This window comes from Falco rusticolus, chromosome 3 (genome assembly GCF_015220075.1).
Source record: "Falco rusticolus isolate bFalRus1 chromosome 3, bFalRus1.pri, whole genome shotgun sequence".
In the NCBI taxonomy this organism is placed as follows: domain Eukaryota; kingdom Metazoa; phylum Chordata; class Aves; order Falconiformes; family Falconidae; genus Falco; species Falco rusticolus.
This window is the reverse complement of record NC_051189.1, coordinates 42740227-42762981: the sequence shown is the minus strand read 5'-3', so window position 1 is coordinate 42762981 and position 22755 is coordinate 42740227. Positions and strand designations below refer to the sequence as shown.

The 22755-nt window shown below is 37.4% G+C and overlaps 1 protein-coding gene across 3 annotated transcripts in view; it reads right to left on the bottom strand.

Moving 5' to 3' along the window:
* PDE7A (phosphodiesterase 7A) overlaps positions 1 to 22755 on the bottom strand; it is a 77612-nt gene that overhangs the window by 18697 nt on the left and 36160 nt on the right. For 2 of the 3 annotated variants that reach the window (XM_037378641.1, XM_037378643.1), the window contains exons 2-3: positions 18922 to 18982; positions 11229 to 11312 (exon numbers count right to left, since the gene is read on the bottom strand). In XM_037378641.1, the coding sequence (XP_037234538.1) occupies positions 11229 to 11312; positions 18922 to 18982 (145 nt within the window). The remainder of the gene's footprint in view (positions 1 to 11228; positions 11313 to 18921; positions 18983 to 22755) is intronic. The other variant, XM_037378642.1, reaches the window with a different exon arrangement.

Sequence of the window (22755 nt, the reverse complement as noted above, 5' to 3'; positions counted from 1 at the left end):
AAAAAGAAAGAAGAAAAAAAAAGAAAAGATCACTGATCCAGCTCACGTAATTCAAACAAACAACAAAACCCACTTCATTTCAGCCTTCTTTGTAGCAATGCTGCTATTACAGAATCACACAACAGCTGAGGCAGGGAAGGATCTCTGGAGGTCATGTGGTCCAACTCCTCTACTCAGGCAGGGCCATCTAGACCACACGGCCCAGGACCATGTCCAGGTGATTTCTGAATACCTCCAGGGACGGAGACTCCACAACTCCACTGGGCAACTGATGCCACCGCTCAGTCACCCTCACAGTGAAAAAGTGTTCCCTGATGTTCACGGGGAACAACCTGTGTTTCAGTTTGTGCCGGTCGCCTCTGGTCCTGCACTGGAGACTGGCTCCATCCTCTTCGTTCCCTCCCTTCAGGAATTTACACATATAGATAAGATCTGAGCCTTCTTACCTGCTGGCTGAACAGTCCCAGCTCTCTCAGCCTTTCCTCATCAGCCCTTTAATTATCTTCCTGACCCTTTATTGGACTCTCTCCAGTATGCCCATCTCTCTTGTGTACTGGGGAGCCCGGAGCTGGACACAGCACTCGAGGTGTGGCCTCACCAGTGCTGAGCAGAGGAGCAGGATCACCTCCCTCACCTGCTGGCAGCCCTTCTCCTAATGCGACCCAGGATGCCATTCACCACCTTGGCTGCAAGGGTATGTTGCTGGCTAATGTTGAACTTCGCGTCTGCCAGGACCCCCAGGGCCTTTTCAGCCAAGCTGCTTTCCAGCTGGTCAGCCCCCAGCCGGTGCTGGTTCCTCCCCAGGGGCAGGGCATTGCACTTCCCCTTGAACTACCATTTATTGCACCTGTATAGCCCAGGTTAGGTAATAACAGCTTGACCAAATGTCTTATCATTTGGATCTGCAATGGTAAGAATCACTTCCAAATGAGAAAAGAGATCTGGAGCCCTACCAGCCCTCTACAGTTCCAGAACACCTAATTCAGGGGGACTCCAGCAACCCAAAAAGTAAATTGTTCTCTCTCTTTAACAGCTAAAGATTTGCTACAGGACAATTCAGAATAGGTGAGTCAGATGTGGAGGTTTGACAGGTAATTAATTTAAAAGGGAGGCTAAAAAAAGAAAATTGCTAGCTTTCGGCAGCAGGGGAGGGGGGGAGCGGGGGACGACACCAAAAAGATAGGTTCTTCAGCTTCAGGAGCACTGATAGCACCCATGCTTGCAGTTTACTTTTCCCCACAGATAAATTATTATGAAGGATACAAAAATAAACTGCTTTATGGTTCTGGCAGACAAGCAAAGACAAGTTCATGGGAAGGACTGGTAAACTGAAAGACATAGTTGTGCAATGGAAACCTGGTTTCTCCCTCGTGGAACAAGAGGAAAACTCATTCCCTTTATAATGCATGATTAATATGAGAATGTCAGCCTACCCTCTTCTGTCATGAGTCACAAAATGAGATACTAATTTCAGACACCCTACCAAAGTAAGGTTCAATAACGTACTTATGATGGAAAGAACAAGGTGAAGAGCAAAAAGAACATCACATTTGCTCAAGAAAAAGCATGCTGCAAAACCATTCCTCCTCCCAGCCCAGATGTCCTTCATTTGATTTGGAGCTTTCAGTGTCCTAAATGCTGTTCTAATAACCAACAGTGACCATTTGCTCTTAAGTGATAAGGACAGTTTAAGGACAAATTAGAATGAGAAAATAAATGTATGTGTCATTTACAGCCTTGAGAACTGAAACAGAACGAAAGCAAAATCAGTATGCTGGGCATGTTAAGAAGGAATCTACAGCATTCAGAAGTACCTTCGATGCAAGGAACCAGAAGACTCAAATTATAGACCTTTGTGCCTAATCAACAGCAGCTCTATGACATTCTTCTTCCCTTCTTAACTCTTCATGCCCTACTTTAACTTCAAATATCACCCAAGATATTTATTACTTCCAAGTTATTTTTTCATTAAAATGATCATATTCTTGTTTCTAAGCATCTTATGTGAGATGCTGGTATAATAAAAAATGCCTTTCTCTAAAAGAAAAAAGGAATAATTCTGTTTAGTAACATCAGTTATTTTGCTAGTGTTATGCACATACACCAAGAAAATAAAGCAAGTTGCCTTCATGCAACAGATTTCATCTGTATTCCAAGACACTTAATCTCTCTTCCCACTCCCAATCTTGTGTTGTACTTCATGAAAATCTAAAAAAAATAATTTATCATATTTCACAGTGATATTAAATATTTTTCTCATACTGAAATAAAACCACAAAGTAAGTACAGAAGAGACCAGTGACAATCACTTACAAAATCATAATATACTGATGTATTTATTCACAGAATTTTTGCATCTTCCATACAGTAAGGACAGGCAACAAAAGGAAGAATGACAACTTAATTATGGTTTGGTTTATTTTTTTATTAATAGAAACTTTATATCCTAGCAAAATGCTTCAACTTTATTTTAATGCAAAAGACGACGACTCACACCCTCTGATGGAGTCCTGGTCGAAACAAGGCTATCCAGCATAGGAGCTATACCTCCATTTCTTCCCTGCTGCGGGCCCAGAAGGTAAACAGGAAATCATCATGATAAAAATAATTGAATTTTACTATTACTAATAGAAAGAGCTTAACTAAGGATCTCAGGTATCACTGCCACTAACAAAAAGGAATTTTAAAAAAATATTTGAGAGGATGGATCTTTCTTATGTTTGAACATGAAAGCTGAAATGTAAGGTGTGTAGGGCCACCAGACGAGTTTTTTTCCTAAAAAAATCATGGAAACCTCTTATTTCTTGGAATTTATCTCTCACAATTCTTCCATATTAAACCCAACTACACATTAATAATTTTTACGTAACAGATACTATCACCAAACCTGACAATATCTGAAGTTTTTCACTACCTGTAAATAAGTTTGAAAGAAAATTCAATTTCACAAGCCAATTATAATTGTATTTCTAAGGCCTGCCAGAACACAAATGATTTTCTATTTGTGAGTAATTGTTAAGTATTGTCTAGGATTTCACACCACTAGAGGGACCCATAAGCATTCCAATGTCACATCTATTCCCATTAAACCATTAAGAAACTGATTAGATCCATGTAGATTTAAAAAAAAAAAATGTTTAAGTCCTGTTATTTAGCTTCCCAAACTTCCCACTCATGATTTGCATTCTAAAGTACTTTTAAGACATTTATATACATAAAGCTATCTATAAAGCTATGATTTCATTTGGAAGATATAAATTTAGCAAGGATTTTAAAATTACATATGAAGACTACTGGTGTCTAAATCACCTCATTATACTTCCTGGCTTCTTTAGAACCATTCTGAAGCCCTGTGTAGCATCACTGTAAGACACTCTAGCCTGCCTTTTGCTTAAAAGAAAGAAAAAAAAAATCAAGCCAGACTGTTTTTAATGTATCATATACATGTATTTACATAGACATTCATAATTTTTTTTCCAAATAATGATCACCAGAAAATATTATGTGGATTAAGGATCAGTTAAACATGGCTTTGAAAGCGTCTTCTGACTGACTGGAATCAGAAAAAATTGTTAAGTTTCAAGGAACTCTGGTAGAACCATAGAATCATTTAGGTTGGAAAAGACCTTTAAGGTCATTGAGTCCAACCGTATCACAGCTCTCAAGAAAAACTCCAGTATTCAGCAGATCCTCTCTGATGGAGGGAGGGCAGCTGCTAGGCATCACTAGCACCAAAGATAACTCCTGAAGGATCTTACAGACTGAAATACTGCCTTAGCGAAGCATAGGGCCACAGAACAGTAGAATAATTCAGTTTGAAAGGGACAGAAGAGAGTTCTAAAAGTCCTTTGATCCAATTCTCTGCTCAAAGCAGAGCTAACTTGAGAGAAATTACTTAAAGTGCAGGAATTACGCTACTTCAGCATGAATTAAATGCAAGTTCTCCAGTTGCACTAAGCCATTACACAGCAGCAAAAGTACACAGAAAACACTGTGAAAAGGTGCCTAAAGGAAAACCCTTGAATTTTGGCTCTTCTTCTGTAAACATCTCAGGAAGGATATAAAATTAAGTAAATTGAACAATGTCATTCCTGTGCTGGACTGCATAACATTCTGCAGTTATTTTAGGACTACGAAGCAGTATATACAAGGTATATTCCTTCCCTACCGGTTCCCTGAATCATAACCCCAGCCATCCTGTGCTTGTGCACTTATATAATCAGAATATGCATATATCCTTTAGAAAAATGGGTTACACTGTGTTAATTAATTTGCTGATGCTCCTGAAGAACGACTATACAATACATGATGGTTCAGCTCTCTTCCCAAAAGAAAGATAATATATTCCAAAACATCACCAAATCCTTTTCTTGAAGTCTTCCAAGAAAACACCATTCTGGTGTTCTAGAAATCTTCAGTTCTAAAAAAGAACCATTAAGTAATCTATTTTGGCTATTTTTCACCCCCAGAAATGAAAGAATTCAGAAGTAACACATTATGGTTGACAGAAAAAGAATATCACTTAAGAGTCTCTTATGACTTAACATCACTTATGACTATTAGGACAAAAGTCAAACTGGGACCAGAGATGAAAACAAAAGAATTCTCACATACTTTATCCTACAATGTGGCTGTGTCTAAGGTCAAACTTACCTCAGCAATAGAGTGAGTTGTACCAGTGCAAGGCTCCAGAGCACACACGCTGTTTTACAGAGATTTGAAAAGAAGAAATTGTAGGTAAAACAACAATCTAAGACAGCAAAAGGGGGGGGGGGGGCGGATAAGAAAGAAAAAAAAAAAAGAAAATCTGTCCTATATTCTCAGTTGGAAGCTCTTACCCTGAAATCTTCCTTAACCAAAGTCACTTCAAGCTCACTTTTCACTTCAAGTTTATAATCACTGTTTTCTTTTGGCCAAAGCTGTACGTCCTAAAGGACATTTTCTGTGACTTCCCCTTGTGTGACTGCATACTCCACACTCAAAGTCAAAATTTCTCTCGCATTGAGGGAAACTATTTACTTGAATAACCTGGATTGTGAATAACTAGGTCACAATTTCAGAATGCATCCTTCACAGAGAGGCAGCTTTTAGAGAAATCTCTGGAGTACAAGCTTTTCACTCTTCAGTGCTGGTATTTTCACAGGGAAACAAATACTTCATTCAACCTATGACCACACAGAAATCTTCTTGCATGACTTCATTGTGAAACTCACCCTTCTTCACAATAGACTGTTGAACAAGACAATTACTCTTAACCAGATTCAGCTAGGTAATTCCTCATTTTCTTGAAACAAAAAAGGGCATTCAGCTTCATCTGGACTATGCTCATTTTATTGCAACCTCTAGATAGCATTGTTAAAAGTGTGATCAGGTGCTTTTACACAAAGATTTCCAAAACTGTTTAAGGCAATCAATGTGGATTTGAACTCTTCTCTCTTCTTTGACTTCTGGCCTCTTACCCAAGGGAAGTCTAAATTCACTGTCCAAAGTAAACTTTTTCCAATGATTTGTGAGCAAAAAAATGGAAAGTTCAAAACAACATTGTTAATAGTAGATGCTGATATCTTTGCCACATCTCAAAATTAGCATTTACATGTTCTGTGAACTGCAATTTCCACATAAACAGTCTGAATGTTTACCAAAGAAACTCTGGAACTTACTTACCTGTTTGCACTCTTAAAAGAAGAGAATTAGGTTTATCCATCACCTATAAAAGTCACTTGAACTCTTCTTTTATTTCCTTTCCCTACTAAAAAGCCTCCATATACAACTAAGGAAAAGAACCATCTAAGTCTCAATGAAGTTTTGAAGTTCCCATCACATCATCTTCTCTCCTATGTGAAGCACTTTAGTGTATGCAAGCATCATTTTGATTCAAAATTGAGTCATTACTAAATGTTTACAGAAACATACAAAATAACTCAAAAAGCCCTTTCTTCTAAGATATCTTAACTCAGACATGACATATTTCAGTTATCTATGAAACACAAAATAGAGCCACGCATGTTGGCAAGATCACCATCTCTCCACAGAAGCATGCTCAGACTAACACAAGAGACTCCCAAAAACCTTTTAACAAGATCTTATCTATTCTGGTGCAGATACAACAGGAAAAGCAAGAAGAAAGAATGTTTCCCCTCCACAAAACTGAAGTATTTGGTTTTTATCAGGTTCTTCCAGACTACATGCAATAACTGTTTCCTAAAAAGGAAGTTTGAAAGCATTAATTTAAGCTGTATCTGCATAAGACACTTCCCAGTATTTTTGCAGTTACCTTAATTATTCATTTCAGCTTCACTTAATTCACTTCGGCTTCACTTCCTCACTATAATATACTATACACATCACCGAGCACATTCACCAACTTCTTATATTTTCTTCTTTTTTTTAACCAGGTGAAACAGTGATTGGGTTACATTATATATTATTTTGTTTGAGCATGCCAGAAAACCCTCACAAACATAATAAAAGTTTAAGTGTATACGTGTGTTTATATATACACACATACAGACACATGCATATAAAAAACAATAGACATTAACTACTTCTCAATAGCAAGAAAACAAAACTAAAAATTTTATTATTGCTTTGCTATTTTGGAGAAAGGGAGTATTTTTATATTGTCATTTACCAATTCTTCTACCAAGGATTTTGTTTTGCATTAGTTTTTATCAACGTGTTCTGCCAACACTGCAGACTGAATTACTATCCATGTCTTCAGTAATGTAAAAAAAATTAAAAAGTAATGACACTAACTGTAGTCTATTTGTAAACCAGCAACAAGAGTAGTTACAACCACTGCGATCACTTTTTCAATAACTTCCCTGAAAACCAAACAGTACATGCTGGATTGTCAGACAGTAAACTGCCGAACTCCTTCCTTGTTACCCAAGGAGCAAAAAGTAGATCCCATGCTCTTTATTCAATTCAGTGAAATAATTTTTTTTTTTACCATGCAACTATGAATTACGTACATCCACTGAACAAAACCAAACCATTATATTTAAGATAAGAAGTTACTTCTGAGGAAGAAAGCTTTGCAGCTGCTCTCTCCTCTCCAGAAATGGTAGCTTTGAGCTGCTAATTTGAGTTTATGCCCATAGTCCCACACGGACATAACCAACAGACCATAGTAACAGGAAAACTACTAATGGATTTGTACATTGGTCCCAATATTAACCAATTACCAACCAACATGAAGAACACAATCTCGACTTTCCCCATGCATCAGGAAGCAGTCTTGTCAAAACAAAAATTTATTGAGCTACTTCTCCTGGCTAGTTCCTGCAATCAGCTATAAAAATGTGACTTCTGGAATAACAGAAGGAAAATACCCCAAACTTAGTTTGATCGTCAGTCAAATCTTGCATTTAGTAATCCTCAGATATGACTCTTATACCACGTTCTCTAGCAACAACAGTAAATTTTTCCAACCATCATTTTAAGATCAATTTTCCTAGGAAGAAGTTACCACTGAGAATACTTCTAGACAATTTAGAAACTTGAATATTCACGTGCCAATTACAGAACTCTGGAATGAAGATGCAAACACTGAGCTTAAAAACCTTAACAAGAAACAGAAGTGGTCTTAAGAACCAAATACTAATAAACTTGACTTTGGTAACACTAGTTGAAGTTGTAAGTAATAATAGCATTATAAAACAGAAGTGATTATTAAAAAAACAAAACCCAACAACAAAAAAACTGTAGCCTCCTGAAGATACAGTAATGCATTTAAAATTCAGTACTCTTCAAACCTACCCATAAAATACTGGGTAGAGAGCCTATTAATAAAATATTGTAAAAGAGCAGCAGTCAGCAAATTATTAGCTGGACTTCCTGAAAGATATTCAACTTCTTCACAAAACATTGTTGAAAAAAAAAAAAGAAAATAATGCTAAACAACAGAAGTTAGCAAAGCAAAATACAAAATGGCATGAATACTTCAACACTATGAATGATAGCCCATTGTACTGGGTTTGCATGGCCAGGTTTTGATAGCTGAGGGGCTACAGAGGGTGGCTTCTGTGAGAGGCTGCTAGAAGCTTCCACTACGTCTGACAGAGCCAATGCCAGCCGGCTCCAAGATGGACCCACTGCTGGCCAAGCCCAAGCCCATCAGCAATGGTGGTAGCACCTCTGGGACAACTTATTTAAGGCAGCGGGGGGGAGGGGGGGCGAAGGAAACAGCAATTGCAGCTGGAGAGAGGAGCAAGAATGTGTGAGAGCAACAACACCGCAGACACCAAGGTCAGTGAAGAAAGAAGCAGAGGAGATCCTCTGCTCTGGGGCCTGGAGCTTCCCCGGCAGCCCATGGTGAAGCCCGTGGTGAAGCCCCTGGCGAGGCAGGCTGTGCCCCTCAGCCCGTGGAGGGCCGTGGTGGAGCAGATCCCCACCTGCAGCCCACGGGGACCCCAGGCCGGGGCAGGGCGATGCCCCGAGGAGGCTGTGCCCCACGGGCAGCCGGCGCTGGAGCAGCTCCTGGCAGGGCCTGTGGCCCCGTGCAGAGGAGCCCAGGCGGGAGCAGGTTTGCTGGGCCCACGCTGGAGCCGGCTGTGCCCATGGGGGGGACACAACTGGGGCAGCGTGTGAAGAGCTGCAGCCCACAGGAAGGATTCACATGGAAGAAGTTCAGGGAGGACTGTCTCCTGGGGGAGGGATGCCATGCTGGAGCCGGGGGAGAGTGTGAGGAGTCCTCCCCCTGGGGAAGAAAGAGCCGCAGAGACAATGTTCGATAAACTGACCACAACCCCCATTTTCCATCCCCCATCCCTGCTTGGGGGGAGGAAGTAGTGAAAATCAAGAGTGAAGTTGTGCCTGGGAAAAAGAGAGGGGTGGGGGGAAGGTGTTTTAGGATTTTTTTTCTATTTTTTTATTACCCTACTCTGATTTAATAAATTATTTTTTCCCCAAGACCAGTACGTTTTGCCCGTGACTGTAATTGCAGAGTGATCTGCCTATGCTTATCTCAACCCACAAGCCTTTCATTGCATTCTCTCTCCCCTGTCCAGCTGAGGGGAGCAATAGAGTTTTGGTGGGCACCTGACATCCAGCCAGGGTCAACCCACCACACCACTAAGTCATCTGCAAAACAGTTAAGCAATGATCACTGCAAAACATTTAGAACCACAGAGTAAAGTTAGTGGATAGCAGGAGAAAGTTACAGTGAAACTTTACAAACACCATGAAGGACACATATTCATGCATTACTGATGCTCAGTGTGTAGCTGTGGTGCAGAAAAAAGAGCCAACATTCAGATGTTTAGTCTGCTTCAGCTGCAGAAAATACCCTTTTTAGTCTCGTTTTTGCACCAAGCAAAGAAGAACCGGCTGGCTCCTCTCACATGCTGTCTTCCACTCGTATGGGTGAATATTTTTCAGCCATGTAGCTCTACTTGAAAAGTCCTTCTAGAGGTACCAGGGGAGGGCAGGGAAAATATCCTAAAAATGAGGTCAAACCTGATGCCCACAACTTCTCTCTACCCACAGTCTGACAGGAAGATACTAAAAAGTCTTTTGCTTAAAACAATTAAGGAAACACTGATCAAGACTCAATTAGCATTGCAGAGCAAAAGAAAAACATTTTACTGATTTTTAAAAAAATAAATCTGTAAATTAATGGATGATCTAGTGAGAGATGCAGCTGAATTCCTTACTGACTTTGAAAGAGTCAAAGAGCAACGCTGCAGCAGGCCACAATCCTGAAGTGGAAAAAAATCTGACTATAATATGGCAACTCTGAAAACTGCCACAGCAGCTGACTCAAGAGGGAAGTTAGAGCCAAAGAATTTTTTTTTGGCCTCCTAGCAACATTCTTTTCTGTCATCAGACACCACAGTTGATGTTGCTAAAAGTTGGTGCCTGCGCCTGAACAAGTAGTGGCAAGAATAAAGGGTGTGAAACTCCTTTTCCCGATTAGTCCAGATCTGCCTGATGCACAATCAGGATGGAAAGGAACAGCATGATGAATACCACAGAAAATACAGTTAATTTGACAATAGCCGTAACACCGTGTTGATGGCCTTTTAACAGGTAGCTCTTTTTAATACTTCTGTTAATATCTTCCTGTTATCAGCATGAAATGCCACATACATACAAACAAAAAGACACAGTTATGTAATTCATCAATCATATGCTGCTTCTAAAGGATTATTACACTCAACAGAATTATCAGTACTTGAAATCGAATTCTTACCATCTTTATTGAAAAGAATTAATATAGCATACTCTTCAAACTTTGTTTTCTCACCTATGATACAAACTTTTGAATGAAACTAAGAGTTTAATAGTTTTAAATTTAAGTAGCGATCTACTTTTAAAAGCAATAACTTCAGTTAAGATCAGAATTAGACCAGTTTCTGCCACTCATTTTTATTAATAAGGTAATTACAACAACCACACTTGTTACCATGAAATAAGCTTTTCTAAATCTCTCCATTGCATTCAGAATACTTGGAATTGTGCCGATACAATGTTGGTATAGATACTTTATGACACTTAATACACTAATACTATTGGCATAATTTAATTAAGACTTAAATCCCCTGCACTCTTGCTGCATATTGGTTTGATGGTTATTGAAGTTTTTATATTACAACAACTACTGACATTTAGTAACAACAATATAGATGTAGAGAAAAAAAAGTGAAATTGTTCGAAAAATATTCCTGTAACATTTCTCAGAAAAGTTTCCTAAAACATGTAATCAAAAAAATTAGTTTGCCATTTTCTTATAACACTTTATTCTTTATTTAAGATTTGTCTATGTGTAAAAATTTTAAGTTCTAGCTACATTTTGAGTAGATGTAATGTTAATTGATTATTATGAGGTCAAAAATATTGACATATACTGTAATTCTCTTCAAACATCACCCTGCACCAGGCTCTTTTGCTGCTTTATAAAAGCAGTAAAGTATTCTTTCTCAACTCTTTGTGTCTGCCAGCCAAGAACTCAGCGCACACATCAGTAGCTGTACATAAGATAGTCTTCATTACCATAGGGATTCAGGTCCAAATTCAATACTCAAACTATGTTTTTAAAAACAAAAATTTAGCAGTGAAGTTTTTACTCTTCTGTTTTTGGTAATGAAGTACCATGAAAGATTTTCTTAAGTAGTATATAAAATGGTCTTGCTACGTAAGCCGCTAATTTTATTTTTAGAGGTTCAGTAGTTAAAACTATTGGAAGCCTTTGTTTATTTGTTAATTATCTGCTTTTAAATACTTACAGTGAAAAATACGGAAATCAATGTATGGATGAGAACCTCTTCTCTCTGTTTCAAATCCTGCCCGACTTCTTACTCGCACATCTCCTAGAAACAGGGTCAAGAGTGAAATAAAAGTGTGGAAGAGTGGCAGAGATAAAATGCAAATGAACATAGCCTGGAGGGGTAAAGATTCATGTACTTAATGGAGGAGGATTATTCAAACAATAGGCCTACTTCAATGCTTTTTGTTTTAAAGGTGAAATTCAAAACAAAGTTTGAAGACTTGTTAAACATGCAATTGCATGCTTTCTTGTCAAAATCTCTCCTGCCTAAGCATACGTTGCCAGAAGCATGTGATAAGCATTCAGATGAAATTAGGAACAGCTTGCTACACCAGTATGGTAAAAATGCACCTTAATGTGACAGGAAACAAGAACATTAAAAGTTGATTTGTTCTTCAGTAACACACATAAAACGATAACATTTTGTATAATACAAAAAAGATTCAACTTCTAGAAATGGTAGCTTTTAGCAAATAAGCTTGTTACAATATGGGTTTAATATTACATAATAGAATATTTTCCCACTAGCATTTACTTACTTGTGCTCAGCTGTTTGAATATTACACAAGAGCCTATTAAAATACCAAAACTCAGTATTAAAATTTTATCAAACTGGTTTGTACTGCAATTAGCTTCAACCTGAATCTTTTAGCATGCTAGTTGATTTATACTTATGCATTTTACCAACTGAAAGCTGATCAGTATTCCTTCATTAGGTATTTGTATTCATTTAAGTAGCTCTCTGACTAAAAGCTTTCACTTAAAATCCTTTAGCACTTACAAATTTAGGCAAACCTTTGAGGATCAAATGCAATAGTGTTTGCCTCCCCAAATACTAACAAAAAAGTGAAATGTAAGATGCGAAAATGTTCTGGTTTCTAATTATGGAAATCTTTCAAATGTAGTATACTCCTCTCCTCAAACACAATGATTTTCATATGAATCAAAACTAAGTATTTAGCACAAGGAACCAAGACTGATTTTATAACAAAGTAATAATATAGCTATTTAATTTCCAGCAACTTATATATTGAGAGTGTTTTTTCCTTTTCCCTTCCAACCTGCTAATTAGTAATGCTGAAGCAGGCAGCTTGTCAGAAAGTAGCTAAAGATACTGACTAAAACTTCAGTAATACACTTTTAATACACAAAAGGTATCTTTCTAGAGATACTTATCTAAAAACACTCTTATATCTGTAGTGACACACTTCACCTGTATGTTATCTTCTGAGACATGCTTGTAACACCACAAAAAAACAAGGCGGCCCAGGGCTCCCCAAATAATGAGTCTAGTATTTTCTATCAGTAAAAACATACCAAAATACATGTGGTTATTACTCCTTTTGAGTTTTTCAAACTGAAAATGTTAAGAGAGATGCAAGGGAAAGTAACCCAATTACTACCTGTAAATAACATTTTTCAGACCACTGACAATATATTACTTATAAAGTGTTCAAGCATTCATCTAAGCAGAGTGCAAGAGGCTTGTCTTGTTCCAGGCAATACAGAGGCAGCAAATTGTAGAACTCTTCTGTTAGGCACAAGCAACTGGTGAATTTATTTATAAAATAAATTAATAAAAAGAAAAAAATGGAGGAAATTTTGGAAAGGAGGAGGTGAATGCATTAGTAGCTGTGTATGAAAATACCAGTTTACACCAAGGAAAATGCAGCTTTCATTACCTTTCACTCATCTTTAACTGGGAAATCAGCCATAGCTACTACAGCTGTGTGAATGAGTTCACCAGCTGAATTAAAAGAAAAATAAGAGGTTCAGCTTTTTTGTTTGTTTTGGTTTTTTTTACAGAAGAGGTGATATACTTTTGTGAATTATATTTAGTTTTCAAGGCAGTCTTAACTTTCAAAATTTACCAAACGTAACATGAATTAGAAATAGTTTCAGTAAGCATACAACTAAGTTTTGGTCAACAATTTACTTGCTCAAAGTGTCAAGAACATAAAAAGTTCACAGAAGAATACCTGAAGACTAACGTGGAATTCTGCACATAACAAAACAAGAAGGTTCATAGGATAAATGATATCCAGAAAATTTCTCTGTGCTTTGGGTTTTTTTATTACTAGTGCCTAGTCTAACAGCATAGATAAAAGTAAAAGCATCCTTGTTACCCCTGAAATGCCCGCAATGTTGTGAATGTTAAGTAGGAAAATGAGAAAAACTGTGTACAAGTGAAATACAGAAGTGCAACTAACTACTTTGCTTTTAACAGGAATTATCAACATGTCTTATCTACAGGAATAATTAGCCAAAGGAAGAAGCAATATACTAAAAATACACATGACAAACTATTAAAAAGGCAATTATAATAAGATAAAGGTAAAATGAGGGTATTTACTTGTATACATATGAAACAAGAAATCCCCCACACGGAAAGCAAAATATTTTCATTAAATAGTTAAAGAAATTTCTCCTTGATCTTCTAGAAGCAGAGGATATTTTGTTAAGAATCAAGATCTCTACAATGAATGATTTATTTTTTTTAGAATACGTTTGGATTTATTCTGGAAAAAGATACCACTTCTACAAGACTGGAATTTGTTGCAGTAAACAAAGCAGAAATTCCTATTTGGCCAAAACAAAGGCAGAAGAGCTGTCTACATTATTATTCTACAGAACTACTGCAATTTTCAAGATTTCAGACAATAGATGTGCTTGGGAAAAAAGTGGAATTCAAAGATGCCACGCATCCATCTAAAGTTTCTATGTATATAGAAGCATAAAAAGAAATAGCATCAAACTGGCTGCACATTAGCACATTAGGAAATGATGTGCTATTAGCATAGTGAAACTAATCCCTACTGCGTATGTATAGTTAGTCCCAAAACATCCAGAAATACTGGACCATCATTATACATTCACTGTTCAGTTAATCTGACCTGCAAAGATCAATAGAATCCAAATGCACCCACTTCATTGTGCTAGCACACAACATAATATTCACATAATTTTGCTTGGGAAATCTTCCACGAGGTTTTTGTAACCCTAAGACTCTGAAATGATACAAATTTAATTTTAAAGAGAAGACATGTTTATCATCATAGGCAACTTAAAAAAATGCACAAGACACTTCAAATTTAAGATTACTTCTATCAGACAGAAGGACACTGTTACATAATTCCTTCAAACAGCAACAGACGTCCAAACTCAGAGCCAATCATCATTATGGCAGCTGAAAGATAACAAAAATTCAACACCTAAAGCAAAATAATTTATTAAGTTTTAATTTATGCAGGCCTTAAAAAAAATACTGAAGTGGTTACAAAATGTTTTGAAACCACCATATCACACCATTTGCTTATAGGTAAATTTCCTTAGGAGAGGCAGAAGTGGTAGCAAGCGGATGTTTTTTATCTTAAGTGTCTCTTCTTTACCCACTTTAGACAGCCTGAAAAGAACTCCTCTGTTTCCTTAGGGGAATACATTCAAGTCCAGCATCTTAATGACAGTGGGCTTCCAGGAACAATTTTTTTTCCTCTTTGAGAGTTTCTGTGAATCCAAAGAATGAAGAGAGATATAACAAACATGAAGGTTTCCTTTCAAAATCTGATTTTATGCACGAGCATGAAAAACATCTGTTGGCTGAGTATTTAACTAATTTTTTTTCCAGAATACTTCTATGTCAGCAGGATTGCTTGTATTTTTAAAAGCCATGCAGGCAGAAACTCAACCGAAGACCGAATGAACAGTGGAAGAAGGAATGCAAGAGGGAGATTTGCAGCTACAACCAAAAACCGAGAAGGAATCAGGGCTGTAACAAAACTTACCTTGAGACATACCGTTTTGTTCCTACCCCTCTCAGATTCCTGCTCACACCCGCAAGGACAGCTCCAGTACTTACGAGGCAGCTGAAATGCCATAGCTGACATCCCTGTGTGTTAGGGTTACACCGCACATACTTTATGCTACCCTAGTACTCCAGTGTGGCACAGTAACAATGCAGCAGCTGCTTGGTGAGCTGCAGCCTTCTGGAGCAAGGGCAGAAATCTCAGAGATCACGGAGGACAGCTGGGAGCAGGAATTATGGCAGCCACCTCAAGGGAAACCACCCAAGTCAAAGCCATGAAGCTGTGAAGAGCAGGATTTCCAGAAAGAATTACTAGCTTCACAAATTAAAGTTCTATTAAATTTGTTTGAGAAATAGATGACAGGTCAGCTGAATATGCTGAAATTAAAGCAAAAGGAATACAACCTAATAACCACTACCTAAAAAGAGTGTGGCACCTGCATTACACTAGCTTGCCTTCACTGTTTCCTATTTGAAGTGATCAAGACCTTTAAAGAAAGGTAAAATGCTCCAGTTTTAGTTAAGAGCTGCATGCTCCCCAACACAAGCAGTCAGTGTCCCGTGTCCCCCCAGCCTCTTTCTACCCCATGCACAGCATCAAAACTTTCAGGCAATATAAAACAACAAGAAAAAGAAACCAGAAAAGCAAACAGAAATCAAGAAAGTATCAAGATTATGCAAAAGCACTTACAAGAAATTCTGAGAATTCCTCATAGCTGCAGAGAGAAGTGGCTGACAGAGGCGATACATCAGCCCTTCCAAGGTCTTAAAAGAAAAATTCTACAATGCTGCATCTGTATCTATATTTTAACATAGTAAATAAGCCACTGCCGAGTGGCTTAGTGTATATTTTGGGAATGGGGTATGACAGATGAGTCATTACAGTCAACACTGTTTGTTTATATCAACACTGATGAAGACAGTTAAGAGTTAGGTGTTTATTCTGTGTGCTCCTAAAATTTGATTTTTTTAATTGAACCTGGAAACACTGCCATAACACAGGAATCTCTATTTATTTTATGCAAACAAGTTTCCATTGGATTCCCATTGGAACAGCCTGAAAAGGTTAAAGGAAACAACTCCACAACCAGCACAGCTAAACAGAGGGAGGTGTCCTAGACACTCTTAGCTTTACATTTTTGGGTCTTCTAAAATAAACACCTTACCAAGTTACATTTTATTAGTAGATATAGTCTGTTTGGAACAATAACCAACGAAGTAAAAGGGAAAACCTCTCATGACTGTGCTTAACTTCCCATTAAGTTACACCTGAGAATTCCTTACAGCTTACTCTGCTGAAGTGTACCAAGAAAAACAAAAAAACAAACCCCTCACAATACTGTATGGGAAATGCAATACTTCACATTTATTTCAAAAAATTCTATTGAATATATTCATTATTGAATCTACTCTGATATGAATGTTTCTACACACTGATGCATCCAACTGTTCAGCTTTCAGGCTGGTCTTTTTTACAGTCCATTTACAAATACAACAGTAATAAGTCTATAAATAGTTGCTACCTTGTACAGTATAGCATACATAATATTCAGGAAAACAAAGTGATCACCAGCAACTGTGAAACTAATATAAATTTAACACACTGATTCAAACATCCAATGAGCAATTCTTTGTTTGCTTGCTGGTACCCTCCTCCCCCCAACCAAAGTTAAAGAGGTCAATCCTTTAAAAGCCTTACTACCTCTGAATAGAAAACATCACTGAACAGCAACAAATGCCAGCAAGAGTTACACTATTCATAACAAGCACCAATCAGGTAGTCAAATAATTAATTCCAATGAGAGAACAAGTGAAAATTTAATTTATCTAACATCACATCCTGAATATATTCCAATTCTGCCTATGAGAATAGTCAAAGAAAGATTTCAAACTAAAATAGGTTTTCCCCCTCAGTTCACGTGTCTATACCAAGAACTACAGGAAGTCATGCTTTGCTTTCCTCTAGATTTACATGAACATTATCACAAATCCTTTGCAGAAATGACGGGCCTAACCATTTCATGTTACAGTTACACTTCTGAAGTAGCAAAAGAAATCAGACTATCCGCCCCAGAAATTAAGAATTATTTTTTTACAAGGTAAGCTTCTATCACTAGCAGATTAATTTTAAAAAGATGAAACACAGGCGTATAACTTAAAAGTACCTCTAAATCAAATGTATCAGTGCACTTTTAAAATAAGTTAATACATATTTCCCCATTGTGGAATTAAAAGCACTCAATTTGTAGGACTTTGAGGTAGAAAAAAAAAGTATCTCTTCAATTACAAGACAAAATAAATGTAGTTTAAAAAGTATTACAAAAATTAAGAAAAGGAAACTACCCCAGGCCTGAATTTACTTTCTTATGACTAGAGCAGAAAAATCACATTTTGAATAATTCTAGTGCTCATCCTGCAAAAAGGATGATTAAAAATGAGAGTTATTTTATGTTTTGGAAGTGAAATAAACCTGTTTACAACAACAAAAACCCTAGCAATTTTTTCTATAAACATTTAGAAGCCAGCAACTTCTGCTCCCCTCCTAACAAATCTCCAAAGTAATTACATTCTCTTATCAAAAATCCTTCAGTAGACAGTCAGTGCTATAGTATTAACAGCTTCACAAACCTAAAAAAAAAAATCAAAATAACTGAAAAACAAAAAGGCAAAGATGCTAAATCAAAATTGGATTTATACACATATGCACACGTACGCCTACATGTGTACGTTATGACTGAATTCATATATACACGCATGCGTACAGATGCATATAGTTTACAAATGTAAATTCATAGACAACACAGTTATGCATTTCTGGGGACTAACACGTACAGTATACAACTAAATTGAAGAGACTCAGGGCAAAAAAGACATTTTGGCTGACTTAGTTGGAGCTGGTTAAGTATTTATAATCATTACCTGTTGATGTTCATTGAGCCATGCAAGACATCATGCAAGCATTCATAGTCCATTTCAACATAAAATCATAGCTCAAGATGGCTTAAATTAAGTGTCATAACTTTGCAGTGAAACAGACTTAAGAGTGTATATACACAGTCCCCATGCCATCTGCACCACCAGCAGCCTCCAGACGAGGTGCAGGAAGTACTGAATCCAGCAGCTAGATCTGCACAAGCCTTGTACCTTTCTCCTCTCAACAACTGACCTCAAGTCCTTCCATGCACTATCACTGAGGGTCTCCCCTGGATGCCTGCCCCTCCCAATACCGTGAAATACAAATTTCACTTCTGCTCTACCCTTTTTCTAGTTGCTACTCTGGAAACATTCTTCAGTAAGTTGACTGAACTACTAGCCCTGCCAGGCACCCTTTCCCTTCTCAAGTCATCTTCTAGGGTAAAAGAAGTATTGGTTAAAATCATATCATTCTTTTTAGAATACCTTGAGCATTTCATAGCCTCAGTACTGAGGTTTTTAAAAGCGTGTGATATCTCTCACACAAATGTACTCTAAGCAACGATTTTAAGCAGAAGGATACCATGCAGAGGTGATAAATTCCAACACAGAAATAAAGATCAATCATGAGTCATTTGGAAAACTTAGCTTCTACCAAACACATTAGGTTAATTATAAGAACTTTTTATTTTTAACATAGGAGTAAAACAACCAAAACAATGCTTAACTCAAGAAAAAAAAGAGAAAAAGAGGCAAACAACCAAAAAAACCAAGTCAACACAAAAGAACACAAATTATTCTAAAGAATGTAACCAGAATATTAATCCAGGAGAAAGGGAATAACTTCGAGAATTCAGCATTTAAACATTAAAAAAGTAATTATTTTATATTATTCACAAACATTAGAACTTCACAATATAGAAACTGGTATGCTTACCTAGCATACGAATGTACAATGCAGTCTGATCAGAGCTGTCATAGGAAATTGCTCCACGTCTCTGAAAAAAAAACAAAACAAAACAACAACCAAAATATACCTTGGTGTTTATGCAAGTTACAACTGAGTAATTTTTAATTCTAAATGAAAATAAAGTATCAATTGTCCACTTCCAATTTAACTCAAAATTAATTTTGGACATTTGAGCAAATATATATATATATAGCGTGTTCATTTTAGGAAGGGACAAAAGAAGGACAGGAATTGGTAGTTAGGAGATTATGAAAAACAGGTCTAGAGCATGGAAAAAACAATTGCCCCTAAATTTCTTTCCAGATGCTCCTCAATAATTCATCACAATAAAAGACACAGAACAAGATCAAGCTGACAAAACCACGCTCCTTAGCCTTCTAGATTTACTTGCATCTATGGGGTATTTCCATCTTTCAAAGCCAAAAGTGGTTTTAAAAGAAGTAAAAGAACTCAAATGACACCATTACTGCAGTCCTAGGAATTCAACCTATATTCTGCAAAGGCAGGACTCTGCTGTCTCATGCTACTTGCATTCCACCCAGTACTTTCTGTAGGCAAATCAAGGTACCACTGAAGCAGGATGTAACACAAAGGTATTTTAAAGAAAACAAGCAAGTGGTATTTCACATTTGATGATAGAAGCCTGAAAGAGTCATCACACCATCTATGCATGACAGTGAGATACACCCATACAGGCTGTATTTCTTAGCTACACAAAATACGCATGTTCCACACACACTCAGCTAATGCGATAGTTATAATCCAGGAAGTCTCGCACAAGTGTGGTGAACTGGTCCTTTAACAGCTAAAAACTGGAGGAATGTTGTCAGACACAACGCTGGCATCACAGTCTTAAAAGCTTGGCACAACCTAGCACCCAGCCTCACGCCTTGCCTTTACTGTACTTTCAACATCTGCCACTTCCTAGGGCCTTCACTAATGCTATTTTTTAACCCTAGGATCAGAGAATCACCCTCACAATCAGACTTCAACTTGACAGTTCACAACACTTGTTTTTTTAAAGAAACAAGATTTCTTGTGTGCATTAAAAACTCCGAAGACCTTTCCTTATCCACCACGCTTATTTACGATGAGGACAGTGAAGTCCTCAGTGTCACAAAGGGTTATCACATCCCTTTGAGAGCTTCAGATAAAAGCCAACCTGAAGGTGAACATAGTCACCCATTTTTTACCCTCTGCGTAGCAGGAGCAACACTACACCAGGGACACACAACAAAAATGTGCAAGTTCAAAAGATGGGAAACCAAACCATGTTAGGAAATGGGACATAAACACAGATGTTGGCTATTGAAAAGAAGGAATTCTAGAAGAAAAGAGATAAATTACTTGGAAGGGTAAAAAAGTAAAATTGCTTCTACGCATCTATCTACACAACAAATTGAATGTATGCAAAAAGACTAAAGATTAATAACCTCCATCAGCATGATTTGTACAACTGATGTGCGAAGACTCCAAAACCAGAAGTTACACTGAATTGTTTTAATATTTTTCATGTTAAAACAAAAAAGAAAACCTTACACTTGAAGTCTGAGAAGTTTTTCTGAAGGTAAGCTTAATATTTAACTACAGAAATGACCAAAGACCTAGCTTCAAATGGGGTCCGATTACAGTAGCTGTTGTAAAGACTACAAGTTCCGAGCTCCCTGTACAGCACTTCTATGTTATCTTGGCTTTTGTTCTGTATTTCCTTGGAAGATCATAAACCATGTAAATAAACCTTTCCTCAAAATATGTTCGTACAGTATTTCTCTCAGCAATACGCCTGTCCTGATGGGAAAGGCAGCAATACAACTCATCAGCCAGAAAGCGATGTTGATTTCCCAGTAATATTTTCAAATTTCTTCATATAACCTACCTTTGAATTTCAGCAAGTCTCAGCTGAATGTATTTTCAGTAGCTTGGAACATTTCATATCACTGGCTAGGCAAAATCAGTGATGTAATTTAGTGCTAACTTGCAATTTGCACCTGTCTATCACAGATTTCTGGACATGTCCAGTACAGTTCTGTAACCTAATACAGGAGAAAGCCAAGCACACATGCAGCTAGAAGAACCATGCCCAACTGGAGCATTAGTCTCCGAGAAGGAAAACAATATGTAAAAATTTACTGAAAAATAAATCCTTTTGATATGTTGATTCTAAAATATTACTTGGGTCTCTAAAATCTAAAATATTCTTTACTAGATAAAGCAGTATGTTCATGTACGATATGAAACAGAAAGCACATTTTTAAAAACATTAACTGGTTGCTTATACAAGTAAGTGATTTCGTTCTGCAAGGACTCTGGAAGATCTCACAGGTATCTCTGAACAAGTAAATCTTTTAAAACTGCCATTCAAAATTTGGTTTCCTAAAGAAAGAGAGACAATTTGTTGTGTAAACCTTACTAATACTTCACTAGGAGGAAGACAGTTTCAGCTAATTTTGCTAAAAGGGTAGAGGTCTTAAAGATACTTCATTCCTTGAAATTTGTTAAATAAAACAGGTAAGAGGAAGACACTTCTTTGCAAGCTCCACCAAGGGACAGATACAGGCTAGGTGATGAGCGGTCAGACCTCATACCTTTAGACCAGGCAAATAAGTGAGATATAGATAGTTAGGAGCCCTGTAGTGGACAGAGACAGGAGGGAGCTAATGGTACAGAGGTTTTTAGCAACATGTGATAGGTAGGTAAATTAAATAATAATAATATGCTCATCCAGCCACAGATTGCTTTGTGTCAGCTTATGTTGCAAATGGGTAACAGACTGTGTACCACAGGTTGAGGTATATCACCTATTTTTCCACTCCAAATAATACTGTCAGAGTACTTGTTATACAACCCCCTACACTATTCCAGAAAAATGCAAGGAAAAAAGCAACAACAACAACAACAACAAAAAAAGAAGTAATCTCATCTACCCTGCATGTAGCTCTTTAAGATACTCTGCCCAGGTTCCACTTTTTAAATACAGCAAACAAAGACCAGATCTAATGCATGGGCTTCTACTGAAATGTGAACTGTCACGTGCAGCAAATTTGCAAGTAGAAAGGCAAATGGGTCTTGAACTAAAGTTTCTGTAAAGCACTCAACAGTTCAAACAATTTAATCACCAGGATTCTACCCTTGTTGACCACCAAGAACACCTCCTCCCTCATTGCTAATCGGAGGCCCACTCTCTTTAGCCTATGCTAAGACATCAAGACTATACCCACACTAAAAATTTACCTTAATTACACAGTTCAGATGACTGTAGCATACACTGTATCAGCCTACAGAAACATTGGCTAAAATCTTCACAGACAGAGCCTGACTTCCGGCACTTCAAAATATCATGTTATTGTTAATATTTTTAACTCATTTAGCATAAAATTTTATTTCTAGATCTCTGCCACCTCTTTGGTTCACCTGAAGCTTTGTATCTGTTAATAACCACGAAGCACTGAACAGATAAAATAGAGCATTTAATAACCAGAAGCCAAAGAACTCCTTGACCCTCTGTACAAGTCTCAAACAAACAAGCATCGTTCCAACAGAACTACTAGTGCTCAAACCAAAGACAATCCTGATGTCTTTAGGCAGGTTACCTTTTTAAGCACAAGGACAGCTTGGTCCAGTGGGAATGTCTGCTGGACTCCAAGTAATTCAACAAATTCCACAAATTATCAAGTGATGTTCTCAACTGCTCCACTCCTTTACAGACATGATCACAGCCATTTGAACTGGGTGGGCTGTTTTGCTTCAGCAGTGAAGACAGATGTTAAAAAGGTAACTGAGAAGGATTCTGCCCTGCCCCCC